This window comes from Pogoniulus pusillus, chromosome Z, assembly GCF_015220805.1.
Source record: "Pogoniulus pusillus isolate bPogPus1 chromosome Z, bPogPus1.pri, whole genome shotgun sequence".
Taxonomy (NCBI): domain Eukaryota; kingdom Metazoa; phylum Chordata; class Aves; order Piciformes; family Lybiidae; genus Pogoniulus; species Pogoniulus pusillus.
The window spans coordinates 97087970-97114890 of NC_087309.1; the positions used below are offsets into that span (position 1 = coordinate 97087970).

The following is a 26921-nucleotide window of genomic DNA, read 5'->3' on the forward strand; positions in this document are numbered from 1 at the left end:
GCTCTAGTGGCTTTTCATAGTATCACAGTATCACAGTATCAACAAGGTTGGAAGAGACATCACAGATCATCAAGTCCAACCCTTTACCATAATTCTCAAGGCTAGACCATGGCACCAAGTGCCACGTCCAATCTTGCCTTGATCAGCCCCAGGGATGGCGACTCCACCACCTCCCTGGGCAGCCCATTCCAGTAGCCAATGACTCTCTCAGTGAAGAACTTTCTCCTCACCTCGAGCCTAAATTTCCCCTGACATAGCTTTTGTATCACATGATCTGACAACACACTGCAGATTGATGGCCATGGCTCTCCAGCTGGATTTTAATCCTCTTGTTGTTTGGCTGAAAGATATGGGAAAATGATTGTGCATATTCATGCACGCATAGACACATCGTGTGTGAGAGACAGAGAGAAAGAGAGAGCATGCATGTGTGCATATGTATGCTATATCCACTTCACTTTGCAGGTTTCGGTTTACACGACCGCTGGTGGACAATCAGTCTGTCTGGAAGAAAAGTACGCCCACAAACATTGCATGGAACTAGCTGGTTCTGGGCACTGGTCCAGGCAGCCTCATTTAAAGTATCGAGATCATAGAAACCTTTGGCTGGAAAATTAAAAAAAGAAAGTATCAGCTTTCATTCTGGAGACCCACATTCAACTCTTTATGGAAAATATTTTCAGGAAATACCTGTTGACTGAGCCTTTCAGTTTAACCAAACCATATTGCTTTTGCAAATGAAAAAGAAAGACAAGAAAGAAGAAAAAAAATATAAAAAAGACTGCTTTTTGTCCCAAGGGTTGAATTAAATTAACTTCTAGCTGAATCACTTTGTATTGTATGAAAGTGCAGAGAAAACATCATGCTGTGTGTTATGATATGCATTCTCAGCTAATTATTAACATCTTTGCATACATACTATTATCAGCAAATTTCACTTTTTGGCTTTATCTCAAGTTTTGTTTAATGAGCATGTGTTATCTGGCCATGGCAATGGGTGGGAGCTTACCACATTTGAGAATATGCTCTCTGTAATGCTTTGGACAAGGGGCCCAATTTTCTTCCTTTTGAGCACTATGCAAGCTTTGCCAATAAGTGAAGTAAAGCTTTAGGTAAATCAAAAACCTTACAGATGAGACCTGTGGTTCTTTTAAGCCACAGCTTCCAGTGAGGTCATTGCACTGATGCATCTATTGTCATCTAAACCCTAATTCCGTCTTACCCTTGGTTATTTTCCACTGTGGGAAGAATAACTGCTCTGAAAGCTTAGGAGCATTCTTCAAATACTCACATCAGATGTATTTTCAAGATTTTGAGTATAAAAGAAAAAATTCTTGTTTACTTTCATCTTGAAATGAACTTTCACATAGTAGTGTTTCAAACTGATTTCCAGAAAGGCCTGGTAGGTTGCCTAATACCCAGATTTAGATCTTGAGATTTGAAGTGCATGGCTCTCTTTGAAGACGTTTGTGCTTCACCCTTCTCAAAAGGCATGATGGTACAGAAAAAGACTTAAAAGCTGCGTTTATTTTTTAACTGTTAGCAGCAATTTCTAAGAGAAAAGGGTTTGTGAACTCAAAAATATTCTATGGTTTCTGTCATTGGCACACGATAGAGCTCTTCATTAAAGGCCCATACAGTTTTAATATGATTCATATCCAATGGTTCACATAACCGCAATAAGCCTTAGATCTTTTAATATGCCTGTTCCTAATGTTCTTTTTGTTAGAAGAGCAACCAAGTAGTGTTTCTTTTCTTGGCTGAGACAAATATCCCCTTTGCTTGCAGGAAATGAATGTGTATTTTCTGTACTTTGGAAAGTTTATGAAATAGAAAAAAGAGAGAGGGAAATTACTTTCTCCTTGCAGGCATGTGTTAGGCATTCCACAAACAAAGCACCGTGTAATCAGGGCAGTGGTTGTCTTCCTGTGACACTAAAGTTTTCAGAAAAAACAGATTTATGAAAGTTATAAAAAGTTTTATGTAAGCAGTTAATATTTCTGAGGGCTTTTTGAACACTGCCTGTTCCATTCAACAACAGGGGTAATCCTTCTTCCCTAAGCCGAAAGACTGAGACATGCAGTATGCGTATGTGGTCTTAAGGTCACTTACAGCATTTACCAGATGATTGAGAGTAAGTCTTACGGAAAAAAAGAACAACACAGATATTATTTTCTTCAGGCCAGGACCATGAGGTAACTTCAGAGGGAACAACAATTGTAACACAAGCTACAGAACTGGTTAGAATTGCATCAGCAGGCATTTAGGGACAGATGCTGGAAGCAGGTCAGTGTCCCCTGGGGAACCGTGGCCACAGAACACCTCGTAGGAGATGCATGGTGCCCGATATGACTCACAGCATAAATGAGACAATTTTCTGATTCATTATCTGGGAGCCTTCTTTCAGTGCTTCCACTCCTTAAAAACAAGAACAGTTTATTTCAAAATAACCTGATTTGTCCTTTTGCATCTTCCTCTTTCAGATGGAATTCTCATTTTCTCCATCTTTTTACCAAACAACATGTGATAATTAAGGAGCTTAAAAAACAGAAGAGAAAATAACCTGAAAATGTCTTTTGAACCTGCTTTTTACTTCAGATTCAACTCTTGCTGCTTGGCATCTGTCGACCAAGCCCTGATATGATGTTATTTGGGCTGTAATTATTATTTCGAACAGATGGTTAGTGTTCTCATTGATCCCACTCTCTTCTGTGTGTGTCTTCTGGGGACATATTTCAATGTACTGCTGTAAAGTGATCCAGTGTATGAGTTTTTCACAGTGAGTTGTACGAGAATTTGTCTACTTTTGCAGACATTAGGGGAAGCTGCAGGAAATTATGGGGAATAATAAAAATAGTGGGTGAATTAACTGCCTGTGAGCAAGTGGTCCAAGGCTGCTTCAAACTAGCTCAAAGTAGACCATCTGATGGGGCCAGGGAAAGCATCCAGATGAAATGGTGAGATTATTTTTGGTGGGAATTGGGAAGTCCTGGCAGCAACTTCCAGGCAAAGCACAGGTAAGATTTCATTTTGGTGTTACAGTGAGTGCATACCCTTTGGATACATTTGGGAGCCCAGCTCTCTTGGGTGCATCTATTTTCATTGATTTGAAGAGGTCTGATCTAGGAATCTTAAAATACAGATCCCACAGCAGAAACATACACAACTGGCAAAACCAAAGTGTTTATTTTATACTGCATATATTTTTTTCTCCGTTGTGTTTATGTTGTCACACCTCACAAAGAAAGACTCTAAGGATTGTAAATAAAAAGGGACCACTAACAATGTTAATTGTAAAAAATTACTGCATTTTTACCTATATATTTTAATAAAAACCTGGAAGAGCAGGATATGTTACAGGTAGGTTTAAAAAATACTGTATTTTCTATCAGTCATCACACATCTAGTATTTCACTTCTTTTTTTTACCACAGAACTCCTATTTTTGAGGCCACTCAGTACCTACCACTGTTAAGAGCTACAGTCATGCATTTCTGTAAGAAAACATCATAGGCATAGAACCTGTCTGAAGTAACTATCCTTATGTTATCAGAATAATATTTTATTTTAATGATTATATGTGTCAGGTCTGAACATTATTCTTGGCTGGTTTTGTCCATTTTAAAATATGCCTGTTGAAAGTGGTCAAAAGGTAGGGATGTCACTGTGAAGCAGGCTGCTAACCTTTTTTCTGGTTTGGTTCAGAACATACTGACATATGAAGAAGACTGTCTCTGGAGATATGTCCCACAGAGCAATGACTCTTCTTACTTCTCATGGATGCAGCATAAAAAAAACAGGAAGAGATACTAAACAGCTAAACCCAAACCATGCTCTTTTTTTCCCCTTTCCATTTTCTTATCTGGTCTGTAGCTCACCTTGTATGGAACTGACTTCAGGCTTTTTGGGCTCTGGCCTTCTCAAGTGTTTGGGTAGCATGTCATTCTCCTGGTGCCATTTCTTCAGGCATTGTGGCTCATGGATACTAATAGATTTTGTTCCATACTCACGACCACAAATGTAACAAATCACTGTTGGTGGCCGTCTTACCACTTTTGCCTGCAAGTAAAAATTGTGAAGAAGAATAAATGTAGTTTTCAGCATTAATTCTGAATCAGAACAACTCTGGATGAAAACAACAATGTAGATTAAGAAACCAATTCACATCTGTGAAATGAGTGTAAATGTTTCTAGTAGTTTACCTTTGTCTGCATTCAGTCTTGAACTTGTAAGAGATACTGCTTCATTAACTGGCCACATGCAGGCTTCCTCTGCAGATACTGGGCTGAAAATCCATATGTGTCATTAATTACTAGTGTAGTTACCCATGTAGATTTTAGTTCTGTTATTTTCACACCAGCAAGTCTGTGGAAACAACTCTTCTGCCTGATCAGATTACTGCTGGACCGGGTCCCTCTTAAATGTGGAAGCCCATTTTTAGCCACCAAGCAGAAAAACCACAGAAAGCAGCAACAAAAGCTTCCTCAGCTGAATGGCTGGAATCTAGCGCAATAGCAGAAAGACACCCATCTCCAGGAAAAACACAGTTAAAGCACTGTGTCCAGCCATAGCATCTCTAAGTTGGACAGTTGAGGGTAGCTGTCTCAAGCGTGTGATTGTGATCCCTAATCCTGTGTTACTTCTGCCACACATCAGTTAGCTGCTGGAATTCACAACCTTGAAGGATTAAAATTGATCCAGGATATTTCCAGACAGGGGGGTAAAATAGGAACTGTTTCTTGTTTACCCTGAAGGCCTCAGAACTTTCCCAGTGACTGCAGTGAGGAGAGAGCTGGACTCTAAGCAAGTCATTGTTTCTGCACTGCAGATGTGCTTTTGTTCACAGAGAAAAACAGCTCAATGGAAGAAAAAGATCCTTCACCCAAAACTTCACAAATACATATTCTAAACTCGAAAAATACATAATGACTGTGGTATTGCAAATTATGGACTTGAGTGTGTCCTTAAGCATGTCCTAGGCTAGGTGTGATGTTGGTACTAGCTCTGCTCCATGAGTAGCATAAGAACCTACTGCAGAAACAGCACTTTGAGGCATGCTGATGGGTCTCACAACTGCCAGCACTTCTTGCACTTCTGACTGTGGAATACCAGTAAGAGACGAGCTATTCCCTGCCCTCCTAAAGGCAGAAGGAAAACTGTGCCAGACCAAACATGGGAAGCCATTCTCGCTCAAACAAGGGAGGTGAGGGTTTCATTTCTTTCCTTGCTGCTGTATACAACAAAGCATAACCTGTTCCAGTATTTATGACTCTGTCAGCCCATCGGTGTATTCAAGAAATTCTGGGCAGCTCCTGTCACACTTATGCTGCAGTCTGAAAATGTCATTAGTGAGCAATCTGCATAAGCTTTCTTTCCTGTATCACACATGTAAACTCAATTACATGAAGAAACACTACACTACAAAGTGTATTTTTGCTGGGAAAAGTTGGATTTCGTCTGGAAAGTTCTCACAGTGAATTGAAATATAACTTACCCAAAGACAGTCTTTCCAAGGACATTTCAATCCTCTTAATTTTCAAATGGAATTTCCTTAGCCATCTTTGATAACAAGGTATTTTATATACTTCCTCTTCACAGATGAATATAGCAACCGCTGTTTTGAGAATGCCCTCTGATTTTTCATTATCAGTTTTAGTCTACTTCCTTACTTCAGCTTTTGAAGGCAGTGTATGTTTATTTACGGGCTCTGAAAAGCTTTAAATAGGCATGTGTAGCCCACACTCTTTAGGTCAGGGAACTTGTTCCAGCATGAATGCTTGCTATGAGTATGCTTATAGCATTTTAGAATGTGTCTCTAAACAAATGCTAGGTGTGAAAACACTTGAGAATACATTTTCCTCCCTAGTTTTCATTAAGCTAAGTTCCTGGCATGCGGTAAAATAGATAATTTGTTGGCTGAAATGTAGGAAAGAGTAGCTTGATACATAATGAGTTTGTAGGGACTCTTTATATAATACTAGAGGGGGGAAAAGCAATCCTAGAGCACATTCTGCACCATATGGGGATAGTATAACAAAATCCAATATAGAGCTTCAAGGACACGTTGTCGTGGAGGGCCTGTAGGCCCAAACAGAGGCTTCTTTATGCCCCTACATGCCTGGACATGTTTTTCTGCCAGGACCCCTGGCTGTAAACAGGTTGTGTTACAAACACACACCCAACTCGTGCATCCCTGGGGTCTGCCCATGTGATCCCCATATTTGAGAAAGTCCAGGCAAACAGCTCCTGCCTATTATGGTACGGTTTGGCTGACTGCCAACCTGATTGGCCACTCTGATGGCCACAGGGGCACATTAATCTTGGCCCACAGTCTATAAAGAGGGGTGCACAAGAGCACCACGTGTTCAAACTCAGCTCAGTTCAGATCTGTTCAGCTCAGCTCTCTGACCCACATTGCAGTGTCCTGCTGCCCTGACTCACCTGCAAGGCCCAGACACAAAGTCTGGCCCTCACTTGCAGCTCACTGAGGCACAGACCTCGTGCATTAATTTCAATACGCAGCTAACCTGACTGCGTACTTTATATGCAGAAGCTCATCCAAGCCTGCACCCGATAGCCTCCTAGGAGGCTTGCATATCTGCAAGCTATATTACTATCAGGACCTGATCCTGATCTTGATTTATCTACGGAGCTCAGTCTCCCAGCAGCCTGGCACACAGTATGCCTGCTGCTTTAGCCTGGTAAGAGAACCAGGAAGGCAGACTTCTAGACTGTCTGCCAACACACACATACACACACACATGGCCTAAACCCATGTGAAGGGACCGTGCCGGAGCCAGCATGGACAATTTCCTCCTGTTCCTGGAATCCTGCCAGCTGATGATCCCTGGACATAGTATGCAGAAGAAGAAACAGCAGCATCGAGGCAGAGACCATCCCACGCCAGGGAACAAAGGTTAGAGAAAGAAACCTGTTTACCCCAGAGACTGGGAAGATTTATCATTTCCCCCTCAAGCTGGGAAGATTCCAGCCCCACAGAGTCCACAGGCAGAGCCCCTGGAAATCCAGACACTGGGCACAGGCTGTGACACAGCCCCGGGAGGGTGATCAATAATTAATAGCCACACTTAGAAGAAAAGCTTTGATTCTTCTGTAATATAAGTTACCTCTACCTTAGAGCAGAAAGAGTTTCAGCCCCTGCTGGGCAAATAGTATAAGTTCCCAAGCGGCACTAAGCCAAAGGGAAATCTCTCTCTGTTTATAGTTAAATGTTTTACTAGTTATTAACCAGATCCCTGTATATATTCCATCCTAAATTGTTTTCATAACCTTGCACAGAACTAAATATTATTACACAGTGGTTGGGGGTGGCAAGAGTTCATAAATATTAGTTTTAATAAATTATATTTTTATATTAAATTTATATAGCCTCAAATTAATTTCTCACCTCCACCAAATAGGCGTAGGTATAGAGAACCCCTTCCGCAACACACGTACAGTCCTGATATAAGACAGGTGAAAAATATCTTTAAAAAATTAAACACTACCAATAAATTCAATAGAAACACAGAAATATCACTGATAAAATAAATTCTTATCTTAGAAATATTTCCTTAGTGAATGGAGATAGCCTTTAATCTGACTGCCTTGTTCTAATCCATTACACTTGTCCTAAAGTAATGGTGATGTCCTACTATTGAACAGCTGTCAGGGACTTGCAAGACAAAGTTTTGGATCTCCATCCAGTGTTATCTGGATACATTTCCACATTTCCACATTTCTGAGGTGGTCTCCATGGTAGTCTCATCTGAAAACCTAAAGACTGAATGAGCAGTACTGTCACCCCTCCAAATCCTGACAGAGCATTTATAGGTGAGTTTTGTGCTGTGACTGAGCAAACCCAAGCCTGCAGCTAAATAAAGAATTCTGTTTTCCAAAGTTGTCAGATGGAATTGATTCATAACTTGATCTTATTTGTTGGAGGAAAAAAAAAAAGTTTCAAAAATCTGTTCAAGGAGAAATATCTGCTGTGTAACTTCCTTAATTAAAAACTGGACAGAAACAATAGCAGAGACCAGAATTAATGAAAAGGAATCAGATCACTGTAAGAATGCAGTTATTTTTTCCAGAAATGTATTAAGTTTGAACCATCACCACAAATAAAACTATATACACAAATCTCTCTCTGCAAATACACACATGTTAAAAAGCTGAAAAAGAAAACCTGAAGGAGAATAGTCTTACAACTGGCAGTAACAGCTCTTCTGTTGCTCAGCTGTGGAATCTGAAGTATGATAAGCTTTATTTGGAATTTCTACAGATGATGATATTTGTCCTTAATTTCTTCTTCTCTTCAGAGAGTGCCTATCCCAAGCGTCCCATCTGGAGCCCTGCAGTTTGAAACTAAACTATTTTTGGAGTCACCACAATTTTCCAACCCAAACTACTCACAGGCCAGTGGCTAGGCTGTCTGCTCACTGCTTTGTTTTTCAGTTTTAAAAAGGGTTGTAGCGAAGGTCTGTTCCCAAGGATATGTGTTATTATAAAAATACCTACAAATACCTAACAGTTCAGTTAGGCTTTCCTTTGGTGTCTCACTATTTTCTTTTTTCTCCAAGACTGCTAAGTATGTCTGCATGACCATGAATGAAGTTATTTAGCTCAGAGGGACATGCAACTGCGTATTTTCAATAGACCTGACATTACTTGAGGTTAGCCCCAGGCTGCTGTTACGGTGTTATATGAGGTCAAACTCTCCCATACTGCACAAAACTTTTAACTTCTTAAATACAGCCAATAAGAATGACTTCCAAACTCCCCTCCAAAACTGTTTGTCATTCTGGACTACATGTACCCCACTTTTCTTATTCATTTAAATATCCATCTATTTTAATGGGAGAAGAGGAGAACTGCTCTAGGCCACAGCTCTTGTCATAGGCTTGAATCACTGCAGGAACTCCACAAATTCAGGAAAAGATTGGTACAAACACTTAGCAACAGCATTATGTTGTACAAAAGCAGCCCTTTTCACACATTCCTCTCTGGAATATGGGAGGCATTTTGCATGAGGGACAGTAACAAGCTGTGGTGTGGTTCTCAGGACCACCCAAAGGTGCATTTTGCAGCCTTCTGGGGTGCTTAGAGCCATTGCCCTGATGCAACAGCAGATTCACACCAGGACTGATTGAATGCCTGTGTATGAAATTTCCCTGAATAGGAAGGCAATTCTGCCAGGTGATGCAAGTAATTAAAGATCTGACTGCACTGGAAGCACTAGAATATCCTGGTTACTCCTGGCATTCTCTTTTCAAAGGAATGCACCAATATAAAGAACATGACATTTGTGTAAAAGCACAAAGGCAGAAAGTTCAGTCATTCCAAATAATACTCAGTAAGTTCCATTCCAATCATCCTTTCACTGTTCACCCTCATTTACTTTCTATATTTGCAAGTGTAATTGTCAGTGTTCTCCCAAGAAGATGTTCAAAGCTACTGCAACAGAGGCAAAGTTTACTATTGACTTCCCACTACCATTAGAATTACATATGATCTGAAGAAGTTTTCATTTTTGCAAGTTACTTGATGACTTTATGCTAGAACAAAATACAACATCAACATTTTGTTGTTACACAAGTTCTTAAAACTTATGCTGTGTTAAATTAAATGCATTTTAATACAGTAAGGGCAGATAATTGAAAATTTGCTTTTAGGTGGTTAGCTTTATAAGGAAACAGCAGATGGCAGCACCAGATGCTAGTGATATATATTTTTTTCATTTGAAAGGATTTTAGGATCACTTGTTATCTATTGTCCAAAAAACTGTAACACATATATCCACAGCAAGGCAGTAACAACTGACTTACATACAGCAGACATTTTGGACTATGAATGAATAAAAATCACATGCTTCCCTAGTTGAAGTCTGAGTTTCAGCAGCTCCAGACATCACTTCTATTGTTTAGAGCATCATGGCAGAATCCAAAACAAAATTTCTGAACTGATGTGACCCTTGAGAATCTCTTAAGCATAGGCTGTTGTTTGCTTTACACAGACAGACATGATTAACTCAGATGCATTCCTGCATTCTGAGAGTGAGAATGGTTAGTGGAAAAGATGGTTTATGGAGACTGTAGAGTCTCCACCCCCTGTAGGGCTGGAGAGACAGAATCACTATGGTTGGAAGAGACCTTTAAGATCATCATGCCCAACCATTATCTAAATTTACCAATATCACTACTACACCATATCCTTGAGCACTATATGTACATGACTTTTAAATACATGCAGGGTTGGTGACTTCACCGATTCCCTGGGCAGCCTGTTCCAGTGTTTGATAAGCCTTTCAGTATGGAAGTTTATTCTAATGTCTCTCCTGCCATAACTAGATGCCATTTCCACTTGTCCATTCAGTTGTGGTGTATGAGACCAACACCCCACCCAGCTATCCACAACCACTTTTTGGGTTGTTGTAGAGAGCAGAAAGGCCTCTCCTCAGCCTCTTTTTCTTCAGACTAAACAATTCCAGCTCCTTCAGCTGCTCCTCAGAAGGCTTATTCTCAAAACACTTCACCAGCTTCACCGCCATGTCTCTTATACCGTGGCACACAAAACTGAACACCATACTCAAGGTGTGGCCTCATCAGTGTCAAGTGCAGTGGGGCAATCACTAGTCCTGCTGGCCACACTATTCCTGATGCAGACCAGAGAGCTGTTGCCCTTCGTGGTCATCTGAAGACACTACTGGCTCATGTTCAGCTGGCTGTCATTCAATACCCCAGGTCCCTTTTTCCCATGCACCTTTCCAGCCACTTAGCCCCAGGACTGTAGCATTGCATGGTGTTGTTGTGGCCCAAGTGCAGGGCTCAGCACTTGGCCTTGTTGAAGTTCCTATGATTGGTCTCAGCACAACCTGTCCAGATCCCTCTGATAAGCCTTCCTACACTCCCACATAACTTGCTGTCATCTGCAAAATTACTGGGGGTGATCATTAGGTTTTTTCCCACTGGACTCTCCAGCCTATTCAGGTCATGCTGAGTGACAGCACAGCTTTGTTTTTAGAGCTGTCCTTTTGTACAGAGGTATGCATTAAAGGCAGAGATGGGAATGGAAGGAGTGAAAGAAATATCTGGTGATCCCAGGGGCTATTTGTGACTGGCAAACTGCTTCTAACAAGAGGAAAAAGGAAGCCTGTTTTCCATAGGTTTAAATTCTCTGTGTGAGGATCTCCATCTCTAGTTGGAAGTTTTGAAAACACACACACTGAAGGATGTTGAAAAGCACTAAGCTAACAGAAAGACTGCAGATTTGCTATGAACAGGGGCAAGGTCTGGGTCTCCTCTATAGTCTTCATTTTGTTCACCTCAACAGCTACTCAGCTGATTATTAATTCTGTTAAAAAATACCAGTAGTGGAATGAAATGGCAACCTGCTTTGGTCTTGCAGGAAAGCTTTGGAGCAGTCCATGTCTCACCTAACAGATGAACTCACTGTGACAGTGAGTTAAGTACCTCTTTCAAGTCCTAATTCAACAGAATCTCAGAGGAAAGATACAACTCAACACCCTCCACACAAAAAAAAAAATTAAAAAAAAAAAAAAATCCCGAAACCTAAGCCCAAACAACAAAGTCCCCTGATCCTTATATAAATGCAATACTCCTGTCAAATTAATCAATGCCATGAAAGATGTCCTGAATTAAACCCCTGGATTTTCCTCATTTTAAAAATAAAGATCTGACTAACTGTGTGGTACACCAAATAAGGGGTACCATAACTTTACAACTGAAGAAATCCTGCTGTGTACCTCTGTCCTGGAGCTGTCTCTCCCTTCACAGCTGCAGGATCAACTAAATCAAGATCATCATTGACATACGCTTACTCTGTTCAAGGGGAGGAGTGCCATTCACCATTCACAAGACAATCATGCAAACCAGTAAGGCAGCATGGGTTTGTGAAGGTCAAGTCCTGCTTAATAAGCCTCATGCCTTTCTATGACAAGTTGACCTGCTCGATGGATGAGGGACAGACTGTGAGCTTTGTTTATCTGGGCTTCAGTAAAAACTTGGACAGTGTTTCCCACAGCATCCTGATGAAAAAAGTTGGTTGCCCTAAGCCTGGACAGGTATACATTCTGCTGGATCAAACATGGTATGGGCAGGCACAGAGAGTGGTTGCAAATGGAATTACATTCAGCTAGCAGCCAGTCACCAGTGGTGCTCCCCAGGAGTGATGGTGCTCCCCAGGAGTGCTGGGGCCACTCCTATTTAATATCTTTGTCAATGATCTGGACAAGGAGATTGAGAGCAGTCTCAGTAAGTTTGCAAACACCAAGTTAAGTGGGAATGTTGATCTGCAGGGTAGGAAGGCTCACCAGAGAGACCTGGACAAGTTGGATGACATGGGCTTCAACAAGGCCAACTGCTGGATCCTGCACTTGGGCCACAACAACCCCATGCAATGCTACAGGCTTGGGGCTGGGTGGCTGAAAAGCTGCTTGGAAAAAGGGACCTGAAGTAGCTGAATCACCATCCCTGGATGTATTTAGAAGCTGTCTAGATACAGTGGTGTAGTAGTGGCCCTGGCAGAGTTAGACAATGGTTGGGCATAATGATCTTAAAAATATTTTCCAAACATAGCAATGTCATGTGATTCTGTGTGAAATTCAACAAGGGCAAGTGTAGAATACTACATCTGCAGAGGAACAACTCCATGTATCAGTACAGGTTGGGGGCTAACCTGCTGAAAAGTAGTTTTGGGGAAAAGGATCTAGGAGAATTGGTGGACAACAGGCTGACCAGGAGACAAAAATGTGCCCTCACAGACAACAGGACCACCAGTATCCTTTGGTGAATTATGAAGACTGTCACCAGGAGGTTGAGGGAGGTTCTCCTGCCTCTCTACTCTGCCCTAGTGAGGCTTCTTCTGGAGTACTGTGTCTGGTTCAGGACTTCTCAGCATAAGAGAGAGAAGGAACTACTGCACAGAGTCGAAAAGCTACAAGGATAATTAAGGGAACAGAACACTCTTCTGTGAGGAAAGGCTGAGAGACAGGAGGATGCTTAGCCTGGAGAAGGCTGAATGGAAACCTGACCAATGTTTACAGATATCTTAGGGCTGGATACCAAGAAGATGAAGCCAATCTATTTTCACTGGTGCCCAGTGATAGCAGAAGAGGCAACAGACACAAATCGGAACACAAGAAGTTCTAATTCAACATGAGGAAAAACTTCTTTACTGTGAGAGTAACACAGCACTGGAGCAGGTTACCCAAAGAGGTTGTGAAGTCTCCTCTGGATACATTCCCACATGGCCTGCCCTTGGTGAACCTGCTTTAGCAGGGGCGTTGGACTACGTGATGTATGGAGGTCCCTTCCAACCCCTACCATTATGTGATTCTGTAAAGCACCTCAGAGAAGTAAAATCCATCAATGCTCCCTGAAAGTTAACATTAATAATGAAGTCATTCAGAGTTAATTACAACCTGCAGGTGTATGCAGCCTCATTAGCTGTGCTGCACCTGATGAACTACTGCACCTGATGAACTGTTACTACTTGGAAGCAAATGAAGAAACCTGTTGTTCACACAGAAGGAGGAACAGATTTGAAGAGAATTCATTCTGGCTCTGCAGAACTCACAGAAGTAAAAAGTGGTAATAATGTTGTTATTCAACAAGTCAGCAGATGTGACTGAATCCACACAGGGAGCAGATGTGTTGTGCAAGAGGGCAGCATTTTTACAGAGTCACTCTCAATGCCAAACCACACTCAAGATGTGTTTTATGACATCTTAGCTATGGACATTTCCCCACCCTCTGACTCTTTTTTTAAACATACTGAACTATTTGTGATGGACAAAACTCTCCACTTCACACCCATGCTTTTCATTGAACATTTGCCTCGAGAACAATGCCAGTTCTTTGGTAAATGATACGGTGTAGTGTAATACAACAAGGACATTTCCTTTCTTACAGCTGTAGATGCAACTGTGCAGTACTTTTTACTTAGTAAGCTGTTTGAAATTTGCTAATTAAAGACCTGAGGAATGGACCTAATTTGCCAATATCCATCAATTAGTGGCCTTAAATAGCATGACAAAAAAATGCCACACACTGTCTTTATTCTCTTATTTGGTAGAGTATTGCTATCATCTCCATTTAATTCAGCAGCTGGAAAACTGAAATATGGCATACTTTGAATTATAAAATGTTTTTAAAATGCCCTGCATAGCACTGCATTCCTTTCATGACTGAGGAAGATGAATCTTGTTTTCAGAAGTAATGTAGGCAATCAGCAACCCAACCCCACTGGAAAAAAAATCCTTTTATTTTAGACACTGTGCCTAAATTTAGACATCTATCTTTTTACAAAACTCCTGGCCAAAAGACAGCTTGTACAGAAACAAATGCAGAAAAAAATATGCCATTTTCCAAAACTTTGTGTAGCTTTTGGTTAATGTGAATCAGCTTCTTTATTCTTGGATCTTGAATCAAATTCAGCGGAAAGAAATGTGCAGTCTTACTTATTTTGTTGTTGTTACACTCTGAGTTGCTGCCTTTGAACATGCAGTCCTCGGTAAACTCATGTTCCATGCCAAGGTTAAGAATAACAGTAAAAAATGAAAATCATTGGAGTGCTTACTGGATAAAAAACACTGCATTTCATGGTAACTAAATAAAAATACCTAATATTTGCTAAAATATAACACTCAAAGCTTTCCTAAGTTGCTCAACAGAGTCTCCTAGGGAGTTACTGCACAGAATAGTCCCTGTTGGGCACACAACCCTCATAGGACCAGAGAACCCAGAGGACCTAACAACACCCTTTCATCAGGAAAATCAAAAGAAATATGGGAAATATAGGAAATACAGGAGAATAAAAAGAAATAGGAATGGGTAGATCCCTTTACACATAGAGACTATTCTCCTTTCTTTTGCATACTACTCAGTAGAGAAACATTTGTTCAAAAACCCTTCTGAAGGAATGTGATTTTAAGTTTGATGGGAACCCAGTTTCCTCTGGAGTGTCTAACATCAAAATTCATTCACATCCTCTCATACAGCATGTACTTAGCAAATTACCTTGTCTAATGCAGTCCCACTCTTTCTTTGACAGGTCTTGGATGGATTTTCACCCGCTGAGCCATACCCAGAGCCTGGGCCTTTGTTGGATTTATGGAGGCTAGAACTTGGCAGTCCCACACTACTGCTACCTCCTCTACAAGATTTTTGGTGCACAATGAGACGGTCAGGAAGGAAGGTTCGGCCACAGTTTCCACAGGGCAGGAGCTGGGCTTGAGCACTATGATAAGCTGCCTCATTGTCAGCTGTAAGTCTACAGGAATCATTAGCAAGGACCTCTGGTTTCCTGGGCTCTGCTCTTCTGAGATGCTTTGGCAGCTGATTGTTTTCAGTACGCCACTTCTCTAAGCACTGAGGTTCATGTATAGAAAGAGACTGTGACCCAAATTCTCTGCCACAGATATAGCATATTCTCAAACAAGGTCTTCTTGGTGGGATGACAGGCCGATTCAGTGGTGCCCCAGACATGTTTGAAGAATTTGCCCTTTTTGATATTATTGCAGTGGCTGGCCGCCTCTTCTGGGGTTCAGCTTCTAGATGTGCTACTCTGGGAATAATTCTGAGAAGTTCTGACACGTTAGATGGTGGAACCTGCTCTGAAGGCAAGATGTGAGAAACACAGGCAGGGGCCTCTCCAGTACATGGCACAGGATCGCAGATTTTGTTCACCACCTTTTTCTTGACATTTACCTCCATGAGGAGTACAAGATTTCAAGAAACTTCTCTCTTCTACACATGAAGTGCTTGGGAAAATCTGTTATTCAGCACAGTGCTCCATCTTTGTAATCAGGTTTCATGGGATGGAATATAGTAGGGACTTCAAAGCTGAAAAACTGCACCTAATGGTGGTTTCAGTGGGGAAACAGGATCTCTGTGTGGTTCTGTCTTGCCCTTTGGTTTTACATTATCCTGAAATAAATTAAACCAGTACATATTACTATCTATCATATCTCTTGTAAAGTGTACCAAACAGTGGTTTATCACAAAGATCAATTTACTTCACTACTCTGTTATCTTTTTAAGTAGGAGACAAATAACATCAAATATATCCTACCCCTAATGGTCAATTAAAAAAATGTACATCTGGAATTCTAGTGTCAGAAGGTGTAAAGTCATGAAGATAGTTTTGGACAAACAGGAGCTAATGAAATATATGTGGTTATGAGTACAGCAAACACACTTTATTTCCAGTTACAGACAGAACTTGTATTTCTGACACAGTCTTTAATTTCTAAGTGTTGTGGGACACTTCTTTCTGCCTCCTCCCCCCCATCTCTAGGAAGTTTGAATGGGGAAAGATGGAAAGATGGCACAAAAAACTGCTCTCCCCCTTCCACCTTACAGGCTTGAAGGGGGAAACAGCAAAATGTGCCTTTTCCACATGTGTACTGACCCATGTGGAATCAGCTGGTGGTTGACTGGGTTCTTCACACTCAGTCTAAACGGCTAGTGGGCACTTTGTCTAGAAAGAGCATAAATAGAGTGAGAAAAAAAACATGGGATTCCAGCCTTGACAGAGTTCCCACCTTTACAGAATTCCCACTTGAAGAGTTCCCATTTTGGACAGTCCCCACCTTTAGACAGCTCCCACCTTTGCACAGCTCCTGTTTTGCACCATCCCAAGTTTTGGATGGGCTCCCATTTTTGCACCATCCTGTGTAGTCCTACTCTTGCACAGTTTCTACCCACAAGTCTGCAAGTTTGGCAAGTCCCTAGGTCCATTTGAGAGAGTTGCCAGCAACACCAGGACCGTGCTTCTTTCAGGCTGCACTGCAGCTGGTCTCAATGCTCACTACTCCAAGCTGGGGCAGAGGCTAGCAGTTTGGCTCTTTCCTGTGCCACTGAAGCAGCACCATCCCACAAATATTTGTGGAAGAAGTGCCTGAGACACTTCTGAGTTTGGTGGTTTTTTCCACCCACCTTCAACTTCTGCTGCATGGATCCATATGATTGGATATTGTTTGCATTTGAGAGAGGCTGCCATCAGAGAAATCCACCAGGGATCATCGCCAATTCCCTATCTCACCTCTGTGAGTAAAGTCTGCTGTTCCCTTAGATTCTCTGCTCAGCCTGATTTGTAACTGAGGAAAGCTGTGTTGTAGCTTAGCCTTTTTCATTTTCTGACTCTCCTAAATCTGTAAATTTGTCCATAAGCATCCTCTGAAGATTTTCCTGACCGAATTAGAGGCTGTAAATAAACCTTAACTAGTTCCATTTATGGCCCTTGACATTCTATGACTCTGTGATTCATATATTTTAATTAGTAGCAGTTATAATTCCTTTACATAAAGTTATAATTTCAATCAACTCAAAAGAAGTCTTTCTTATGTTAGAACAGAGGAGAGCATAATCACACAAACAAATTGCTAGGCCACTAGAACTAGTCTTCATCATTCTCTGGCAACACTGCCATAAACTTAAATAAAGGTAACTAAATAAAATTAATTGCTGCATAATTATATGCAGGATCTCCTCAGTTGTCAAGTATGCAATGACTGCTATTGGCAGCAGTGAATTTTGGACTTTTTTTATAACATTTTGAGGAAGATAATTAGATCCAAAGAAATGAGTGGGCATTTAAATATGTCAGAGGAAAATTACAGAAGCCTTTGAGTAGGCTGATAGTCTCATCACAGCAGACACCTTAAGTAGTTTGTTATTTTGTTAGAAAATTCACAGATAGTTCTAGAACATTTGCTTACATCAGAAAACAGTGGCTTTTTAATGTGGTGTATTCCATTTTGAGTATTCTTGCCTTGTTCTTTCAACTGTCTGCATCCACACTTAGTGAAGGTAACCGTCAGCCTCTGAGATGCAGATAGTATGGGAGAGGATTTACTGCTTGATGTAGGTGCACCTGATCCTGTGATGAAACAAGCTTTATACTTGGATGTTTTTAAGTGTGCATTACTCATAAGACATTTAAGCCATCCCGCTATGAAGTTGGATTTTGCAAATTTACAAACTGCTGAAGCTGACAGAAGTGGGGGCACATGCCAATATTTGTGTTGTGTTCACAGTTTGTGTATCATTTCTTGAGACAGGAGGATGTATCAAAACTAGGGTCCTACTCACCTATGACAAGATGAAGCATCCTAATGTAGAAAAAACATTGATTTCCTACATCTCAGTTATCTTGGGTTTAATCAAACAATAAACTATTATTTTTTGCACAACTAAGGGGAAAAAATTAGTGTCCAGGACTACTCAAGGAGACTCTAAGCCAGGGGCTGTGGAGAAAACTTAATGTTGAACTGGGAAAATGTGAGGGGTTTAATGTGTGGTTAATTTGCTAAAAAATTTTGTTGGAAATATAAGAAGTATTTTTCCCTTTATCTTTCAGCAAAAAAACAGATCCAATACTAAGATACTGCAAATTATGCAATATTTTTTGTCTAGCTTATGTTCCAGTACTTTGTCTTAACAGATCTCTGAAACTGAAACAAGATAGAGCTTAAGATGTTGGTTTAATTAAATTTGCTCTCCCTTAAAGAATAATCTGAAACCTTATAGAAAACATTTAATTTGGAAGGCCTGAAGCAAGGCTTTCTGACACTAAGCACAAGATGTCAGCTTGGTCCATTCTGACACCTGTTTTATATTTAAATATAATGAAAACCCAGTGAAAGGGAGAAAAAATACTTCCTTTACTGCAGACTTCAGGATCATTCTTAGAAAATCCTGTGACTAGACTAATTTAGTATTGAGGTGCTAGAATATAGCACCTTAGTCTTTCTGACTTTGTATATTATGTTCAGCAGATCACTTCATCTCTCTTTTTCTGTATCTTTTGTCCTTTTATATTGAGTTGTTTTCCTTTGTCTTTTTACATAGTCCAGAATCTCCAGGTATTATTGCAGTGCAAAAAGTTGTTGCTTGCTGCTTTTCATTTGAAGCTATGTGAGACATTTGTAATTTACAAAACAATAGAGTTAGGTGTTACAGTTGAAATAACTTTTCTTTCAGAATGTAAATTTAGTCTAAGTTACATGAAAGTCCTTTATTAAATGACCCACATAACAACAGCTGTGGTGTCACAAACAAGAAATTTTATGAACAGGCAGAATGGCACAACACCATGTATAACACTGAAGGCAAACAAAGGGAAAACTTCTCGAAGTGAAGTGGAGGTTTGCATAAATAATGGTTTACATAGCCAGGAACTCTTGAATCCAAGGTACTGAATTAACCAGAATCTTTCTGCAAGCCCAAATATTTTTTTTTTCTCTTTTGACAGTGACAGCCTGATCCACAGCTGGGTTACCACTAGGCTATTGCATTTGAACACCACCATTTTGGAGTCCTATGTTTCCCCTTTCATTTAGTCTATCTCAGCAGCTTGTCACACACTTCCTCAGGCAGAGCAACCCACACATACATTCTCATAACTCTGTTATGCAAGTCCTGATTTTGTAATGACAGATGACCTCTCCAAAGAGCTTCCTCAAGCAAGTACTTCTCACAAATCCTTTTCATTACTTTTTAAAAAATAGTGCTTGTTAAAATGAGGGAATCAGTTGTTCCCATCTTTAGAGAGAGTCAAACATGTCCAAGGGATATTTCTTTGAGATGTAGAAGCTTGAAAGTGCTGTGACCTTTGTTTTAACTGTGTTTATTTGGTGTAAGGATTTCTCTTGTCCCTTTCTGTGCTGGCAGATGTAATCAGTGACAGTAAGCCAGCCATACAGTTTAAATGGAGGTTACAAACTGATGCAATAGCACATGGAGAGGCTGTCATAGTAGGCAGCATTCATAAGCTATACTTAAACAGATTCTCCAGATTGTCACAACTGTTCCTGTGTTTTGTCCATTGAACAAGTATAGTTGTGTCCTGGCAGCAGGAAGCTTCATGCAGTGTGTTCTTCCACAAGGTAAACTCTGGGCTTTTTCAGCTGTGATGACTCCATGTGGAATTCTAGCTAAGTCAAAAGCAGTAGTGTTGAGGATTCATTGGAAACAGACAGTTTTATCCCCAAGCTAGTGCAAGAATGTTTTGTTCAATTCCATCAAGGAATCCAAGCTTATAAAATGACCTTATAATAGAGTTTGAGGAATTGTTTACATGAGAGAAAAAAAGAGAGATGAAAAACAGAGAGGGTCAGTCTTCAGAAAAGGGCTGCATACAGGAAATGGCAAACATCTATGTGAACTTTGCTTCCAAGCTCCAACACAGATATGAAAGAATATATGAAGAAGGCCATTTCAAGGAAGACATTTCCACTTGCATGCATAGGTCAAATCACACATTGGTGCTACAGAATGCAGCATTACTGAAGCATGGATAATAATGCTATCACTGCAATATCTGGTTAGGATAAGCTTGAAAAAAGGTGCAAGGGTTCCAGTTCCCTCCTGGGGACTGGAAGATAAGAGATGTGTTAAGCTATTTGCATTCTTGCAATTCTGTTCTACTTTGGATGAAGTGAAGCTCTCAGCCTGCTGCTGAGCTAGCTGTACCATTTCACTTGCTTTTAGTTACATTGAATTTATCCGTTAGTTGTGAGTGCCCCGTCATTGAAGTTCACAAGATTGTTTTTCAAGTATTGCAATCAGTGAAGCTGCAGAGAAGAATGTTTTCCCACAGCTCTATGCAATGACCAACCCTACTTTCCTGCTTTATTAAATGTCATATTGCAACATTTCAAAAAGAAAAATATTTAAAAAATGTTTCAACAAGAAATGTTAAATCCCAATTTGGATTAACTTCTCCATCTTCACCACAAAGCTTTAGAAATGAAGATTTGAACTGTTCATATGCCTTTTCACTTCACTCTGAATTCATAGTAAGTTTCCAAATAGTAACGATCAGCTTGGCAGGAATAAATGTAGACCAAATGGTGTAATCCCCACAAGGAAGCATAATTCTCTCATGAAGTATTTACAATAGCAAACTTGGAAATCTAACAATACATTATATTGTTAATAGTTTATTTATAGCATCTTTTATTAACAGATTAATTCTTAAGGTAACCTAATTTAGTCACCTAATATTCTTCATGTGGCAAGCAGTCAGACATTTGCTGTTGCTTTAAGAATTCTCTCAGGTAGCAGAAAGTATCGTTCTGACATAAATCAATAAATAGGACATAAGTAGGACTCTGCAAAGTTCAGAAGTTCTCTGAAATGTAGCTGAACTTTCTGATGTTCTCTTCCTGTGACCCTCCAATAACCCTCATCTCTCCTGCTTCCATGACCCTTTAATATTTCCCTGGCTCTCCATTCCCGTCATCCTCCTAAAGAGCTTGGCTGCTTCCCAACATGGATTCATCCAACAGGCCACCCTTCTTGGAAATTTTCCCAGTTTTTGAAAGAGCCTTGCAGTGGAGTAGCCACTTGCAAATTTTAATTTTACATACTGTTGAACTATCCAACTGAATCATGTGCACAACCTGCTTGAAATTGGCAGACTCCTGCAGTGACAAGTTGCAAAATAAGGTGATCATTTAAGGTCAGAAAATGCAGGCCTTATAAAAGGAAAGCAAGGTAAAGGCTTTGGAATTCATTCTACAAGTAGCTTTAGTCATACAGAGTGAAAGTTTTTTGCACTAAAGGAACATTGCTGCTGAGATCAAAACTTCTTTATTTAAAATGGGGTAGCACTTGCTTGAAGGCAGCTTAGATGCCTAATTGGCACTGTTGAAAATGCTTGTAAGCTTTTGCATCTTTCTTAGGTTGTAGAATGCTTTTCCACTGGGTATTTCACAACTACACATTCTGTAGGAGCCAGGCAAGAAAAATACTCTTTGATCTGAAACAAAAATTCCAGTGCTATGATTTTGTGTGTCTGTTAACATATATTACTTCAGACATGAGAATATACTACAGCTTTATAATTTACTATATTTTTCCACAGATTACTGTTATCCAGTATTCTGGAGGAGCTGTTAACTTTGAGTGCTAAGTATAATATCCCTCAAGAATTTAATTTTTAGTGGCTAGCTACAATATACTTGTTCACAGAGATTTGTTCCAGTACACATCACAGATTGGTTCTTTCACATTTTCCAATTTGTGGAAAAAAAAAAATCTCAGCTTCACTGGAGATTTTATAAAATAAGAAAGTGTCACAAATGTCCCTGGAAAATTCAAGTTTGTGAATATTAACAAAACAGTGTGAATCCAGCAACACAAACATATTTGTGTGCCTGGCAAGCAGATAACTAATCACGTGAAGCTGGTGACAGATTCTTTTTTCCACCTTTGCCCATGTGCTTAAGATACCACCCAGAATATTTATGAAAGACTAGGATCAGCTCAGTGCTTCTTAGTGGCACTGAAAAAATACGAAGTTTGTAATTTCAAAGATAATGACAAAAATACATCCTTGTGCTTGAATATAGTGAAATTCTGCCTTTGTATTCAGAAGTGGGAATGGCAAGGATGAAAAGGCTTTTGAGTAGGAACAAAGTCTCCTATGACTTGACATGAGATGACATGACAAAAGAGCAGTTCCAGCTTGATTGGTGGCAGCAGAGAAAGCGACCAGGATCTCTCAGTAGGTGAGTTTAAGAGCTGGGAAGACTTTAAAAATTTGGCACGTTTGAGATAAAGTTTGGAACAGTCAGTAAAGGCAAGATGACTCTGAAGTCAAAAGAGAGCTACCAGCTCCAAGATGGTGGAAGTTACACCTTTACCATGTCTTTAGTAGCAAAATAAGCAATAAACAACCCCTTCTTCTATTACAGATAGAGTAAACAATGGTGGTCTTGCTGTCCTTGGCCTTTGCCTGTCTGTGCAACTTCTTGCTTACTTATGACTAAAGCTAGTCTGCTAGTTCTTTGGTATTCTTGCAGTAAAACAACAGCTTCTACTATAACATGATTACTGTCTGATTTTTATTTTCTGATCCTTGGAGTATTGGATCCTTGGAGAGCCAATATGAAAGATTGTATCTGTGAGAACTGAACATTTGAGAGATACAGCACGAAGTTATCTGCTTACAGATAGAAACTGTGAATTGTGTTTATCACCATCCTCTAGAGACTAAACAAGTTGAGTGCTGTCAGCTTGTCCTCATATGGTATGTACTTCAGCCCCCAAAGCATGTCAGCAGCCCTTATTGATAAACTTACTCCATTTTACTAATATCTCTCCTGTGCTGGGAGAATCAAGACTGATCAGAAATTATAAGATATCACCTCACAAGTGCTGAGTAAAGGGACCTAATAATTTCCTTCAGACTACAGGCTGGGAACATTTTCTCTGCTGGCTATTTCTTTGTTGTTTGGACATTAACATCCCTCTACTAAAAACCTTACTTTCATTACTTTGGAGAGAGGGAAATTATGCTTAGCTATCAACATATATGTCTTAGTTTTGGGGTTAGGGTATTAATTGGCTGAGGTAGGAATTATAAAAATAGAATTATTTTTATTTTCCTGAAAACCCCACCCTGCTCCAGTAGTGCTGTTCTCTCTCATATATCTTTTCTGCTCTACAGAGTTCTTTGTTTTCTTGTTGTGCTTATTAATGTACTGCAGCTTACCGGTGTAAAGATAACCTTAGGGCTACTCACATACAATTATGTAACACATTCATCTTCTATTTTAAATGAATAATGTTACACCGCCTCCACACTTAATCTTGTAGAAAAATCAGCATAAATATATTGCAAATTTGGGTGACATTGTGGATATTATGTATCACATTCGTAATAACCATTAGTTACTGCCGTAGATCTCTGATAGTTAAGTCTGTGCAATCACAGAAAGCATATCAGATATCCAACAAATAAGGAGTAGACTCAGTGTACTTTCACCCTGCCCACAGCACAGGATTGTGAGAGCAAGCAGATATTGAAGCAGGTACGTTTACAAAACTCTACTTGAGCTATGTATACTTGCACAAATTTTGCAAGAGTATCAAGAAAGTAGGTTGATCTTTTAGGGAGAAAAAATGCATGGATGGATAAATGCCTAATGCTTTATCAATCTATTTGATAAAAATACATAGGCACCAGGCATGTCATCTTGTACAAATGGACACAAGCCAGTGGAAATCAGGATGGCAATGTAGAAGTCCCAACAGCCTGTAACTAATAGTGTAGAATGATTCAGAGCAGCAAAGACACTTTCCTCAATAATCCACATTAATGGAGCTACATTGTGCAAGATAAAATAATTAGAAGGGGTAAATGTTCTCAACTTCTACTTTGTAAATCAACCTCAATCGTTTTTTTTCAATAAAAAGAAAGTGCTTCTGCTGGTGAGTGACTCCATAACTTCCAAAAGCAAGTTTTGGCTACTTTTGTTATGAACAGGATATTCAGATAATCTGACTACCGTGACAATCCCTGTGCACAGTTAAATACATCTGAAATAACCTCAGGTAATGTACATTAAATACAAAGATGTATAAAACCCCACATATGTCTGAGCTCTTTGCAGTGCAACTGCAATTTCACCCGATCAGAGAACAGTGCACATCCTATTACAGATCACTGTCCTAGGGGATTAAGCAAACAAAAAAAAAAGGTAAATGTAAATTTAAAATTCCCCACATATGTCATAAAATCAACAGTGTTCATTTGTAACTTGAATCATCAGTTTACAAAGAGTATTTTAAGAAGAAATTTTATAATCAGCTTTAGGATAAATCAGTTGGCAATGACAACAAAAGTTTTCTGTTTCACTTGGTGCTTTCCAAGCAACAAATTTAATTAAAAAAAAAAAAAAGTCTAACTCTTACAGTAAACCTTCTCATCGCTGTGGAGTACCACATTTCTTCCAGGAAGACAGCTAAAGGAGGCAATTTCTGTCACACCAGATAATCAGAAACTACATGTCAGGTAGAGTTGCATTCTACAAAGCAACATTTCTAGGTTTTGGTACCCAAAGGATCGCCTTTGATTCCAGGTGTATCATCCCACCTCTTAAAACATACACATACACAAATTGGGTCTACTTCCTAAGAAAAGTAAAGGGAACAATTAGGAAATTAGAACATCTGACTTGCTAAATGCTGTTTACTCATGCCCTTTTTGTCAAGTGAACCTCTGCAGAAACAAATTACAAAGAATAAATGCATTCTCCTTGGAGTAAGCACTACTGCACACCCATTTATTACCACCTTGTTCCTCTGAGGGGAGAAAGTCACTCAAATATTTGCTCATCGACCTTTCTACTTATTTTCAACCAGGCCCTTGACATCTGCAGGAATCTTGCCATCTGGTACTCTGGTGTAAAGTGCTGGTGTCATGGGATGAAGACAGGACACAGGACTGTGTTACTTAGTCCTTAGCTTACTGAGGTTCAGGCCAGGTGTGTTAACAGTACCACTGTCCGAGTTTCACAGAGAAATCGGGTGAAAAACATAAAGACTGTCATCTAGACTCAGGGGATTCCAACTGCCTGTGCCTTTTGGCTATTCAGGGTTGTTGCCTGGACTTCAGAATTTAAGGAAAACCGCAGTGCATCCTCACTGAAGTACGCATCAGACTTCCTGCCCTGGAACACTCCATAGGCTTATTCGGATTTGATGCTCAAGGGGCTGTCCAAAGCATCGCATTACTAATGCCTTCCTAAACATTACCTTCGCTCCAAAGAGTAGCTCAAAACTTCCAAATTTTCACAAGATCTGCGCTGCTCTGATGTTACCTTTGGTTCAGTTTGCCCTTTATGGAAGAAAAGAGTTGAAGAGCAGTTAGGCGAACGTGCCTGGAACACATTTTCCCTCACGACCTGCATTTCGGTGTCCCCCCCACCCCCACTTTCCCCTTTCAGTTGGGCCTACCCGCGCCCTGCCGGCCAGAGCCCCCGGAAGTGTCGCTGGGCTGGCAGACCCCGGCAGCCGCCTCCACAGCCGCCGGCCCCAGCGCCTCAGGGCTGCCATGGCAACCTGGCCACGCATGCGCAGCCCCTACCGGCCGCCCGGGTGCCCATTGGCCGACGGGTGGAAGGAGGAGCCAGAACGGACAGCTCAAGCCTCGGCTGCGGCTGCTCGGAGACGCCAATGAATAGCTGCTGCAACTGGACGGGCTCCAATGGCCATGTGGTAAGCGTTTTGTGCTGGCAACACCGGCGTCGTGTTCACAGAGCTTCTTCCATTCTACCGTTGTGGGCTTAAGTTACTGAAACCGTAGCGTGCACGGCGGGCATTACACTTACAGTCTTGGCAGAAGCAATGATTTGTCTCCTGCCAAGCAACAGAGATTGGCTGAAAACAAACTCCAGGTGCCATTTTGCACTGATTTTTTTTTGTGTGTGGCAGGAATGCTGCTAAGGCAGGTGTGAAGCAAATGGGTTTCCACATCCACATTCTGACCATTTTACCAGGGCATTTATCCCAAGTCAATCTTACTAAATAGTGTTTAATTCCAAAGCCCAAGATACAAAAAGTAAAATGATGAAAGGCCTTCAGAGAAGTAAGATGAGGTTATTTTATCTGCTTGAGTTGCATTACAAAACATTGGTGTGCCAAGGACAGAAGTGATAGTGGAGTAGGCCTACTGACATTTGGCTTAACGAGTAGGGCAAGCAATTAACACATATGGCAAATAAATTAATAACTCCTGAATTACAAGTGAATGGCATAGAACCTTCACTAGCCTTTGGGATTAAATACAGTTTGTACTGCACACTATTTACTGTCAGCATGGAACAGAGCTCCCGCCTCCTAATATAATTTAGATGCAGACTGGCTCTACCAGGATTTTCAGGGTATTTTGATGATGCCAGGAAAAATACATGGGGAAAAAAAAAAGAAATGCTCACCCTCACCGTGGATTCTGTCACCCAAGACAGTTTGCTTCCAGTTGGACTCGATAATCTCTGGAGGACCCTCCCTCCCAACCTCCGAAGTTCTGTGATTCTGTGATTCTTTGACACATACAAATCTATGATGACTACATTTAACAGACAGGTAAATCAATACTAAATAATAGTACTGC

At 40.4% G+C, this 26921-nt stretch overlaps 1 protein-coding gene across 1 annotated transcript; it reads right to left on the minus strand.

The window, feature by feature from the left end:
- Positions 1-215: 215 nt before the first annotated feature.
- Positions 216-25830, minus strand: ZNF475 (zinc finger protein 475). The gene is made up of 5 exons (XM_064176710.1): positions 25766-25830; positions 25565-25646; positions 15035-15943; positions 3878-4058; positions 216-606 (listed from the first exon to the last, which is right to left on the minus strand). The coding sequence occupies exons 3-5, from the start codon at positions 15728-15730 to the stop codon at positions 455-457; spliced, it is 1029 nt and encodes a 342-aa protein (XP_064032780.1). The 5' UTR covers positions 15731-15943; positions 25565-25646; positions 25766-25830; the 3' UTR covers positions 216-454.
- Between the last annotated feature and the right edge of the window lie 1091 nt (positions 25831-26921).

Excerpts from the sequence above, each read along its gene's own strand:
- ZNF475 (XM_064176710.1), bottom strand. The coding sequence starts at position 15,730 with ATGGAGGTAAATGTCAAGAAAAAGGTGGTGAACAAAATCTGCGATCCT. Across the intron at positions 4,059-15,034 it reads GTGGGACTGCATTAGACAAG|GCAAAAGTGGTAAGACGGCC; the intron begins GTAATTTGCTAA and ends TTTTACTTGCAG. Across the intron at positions 607-3,877 it reads TGAAGTCAGTTCCATACAAG|CCAAAGGTTTCTATGATCTC; the intron begins GTGAGCTACAGA and ends TTAATTTTCCAG.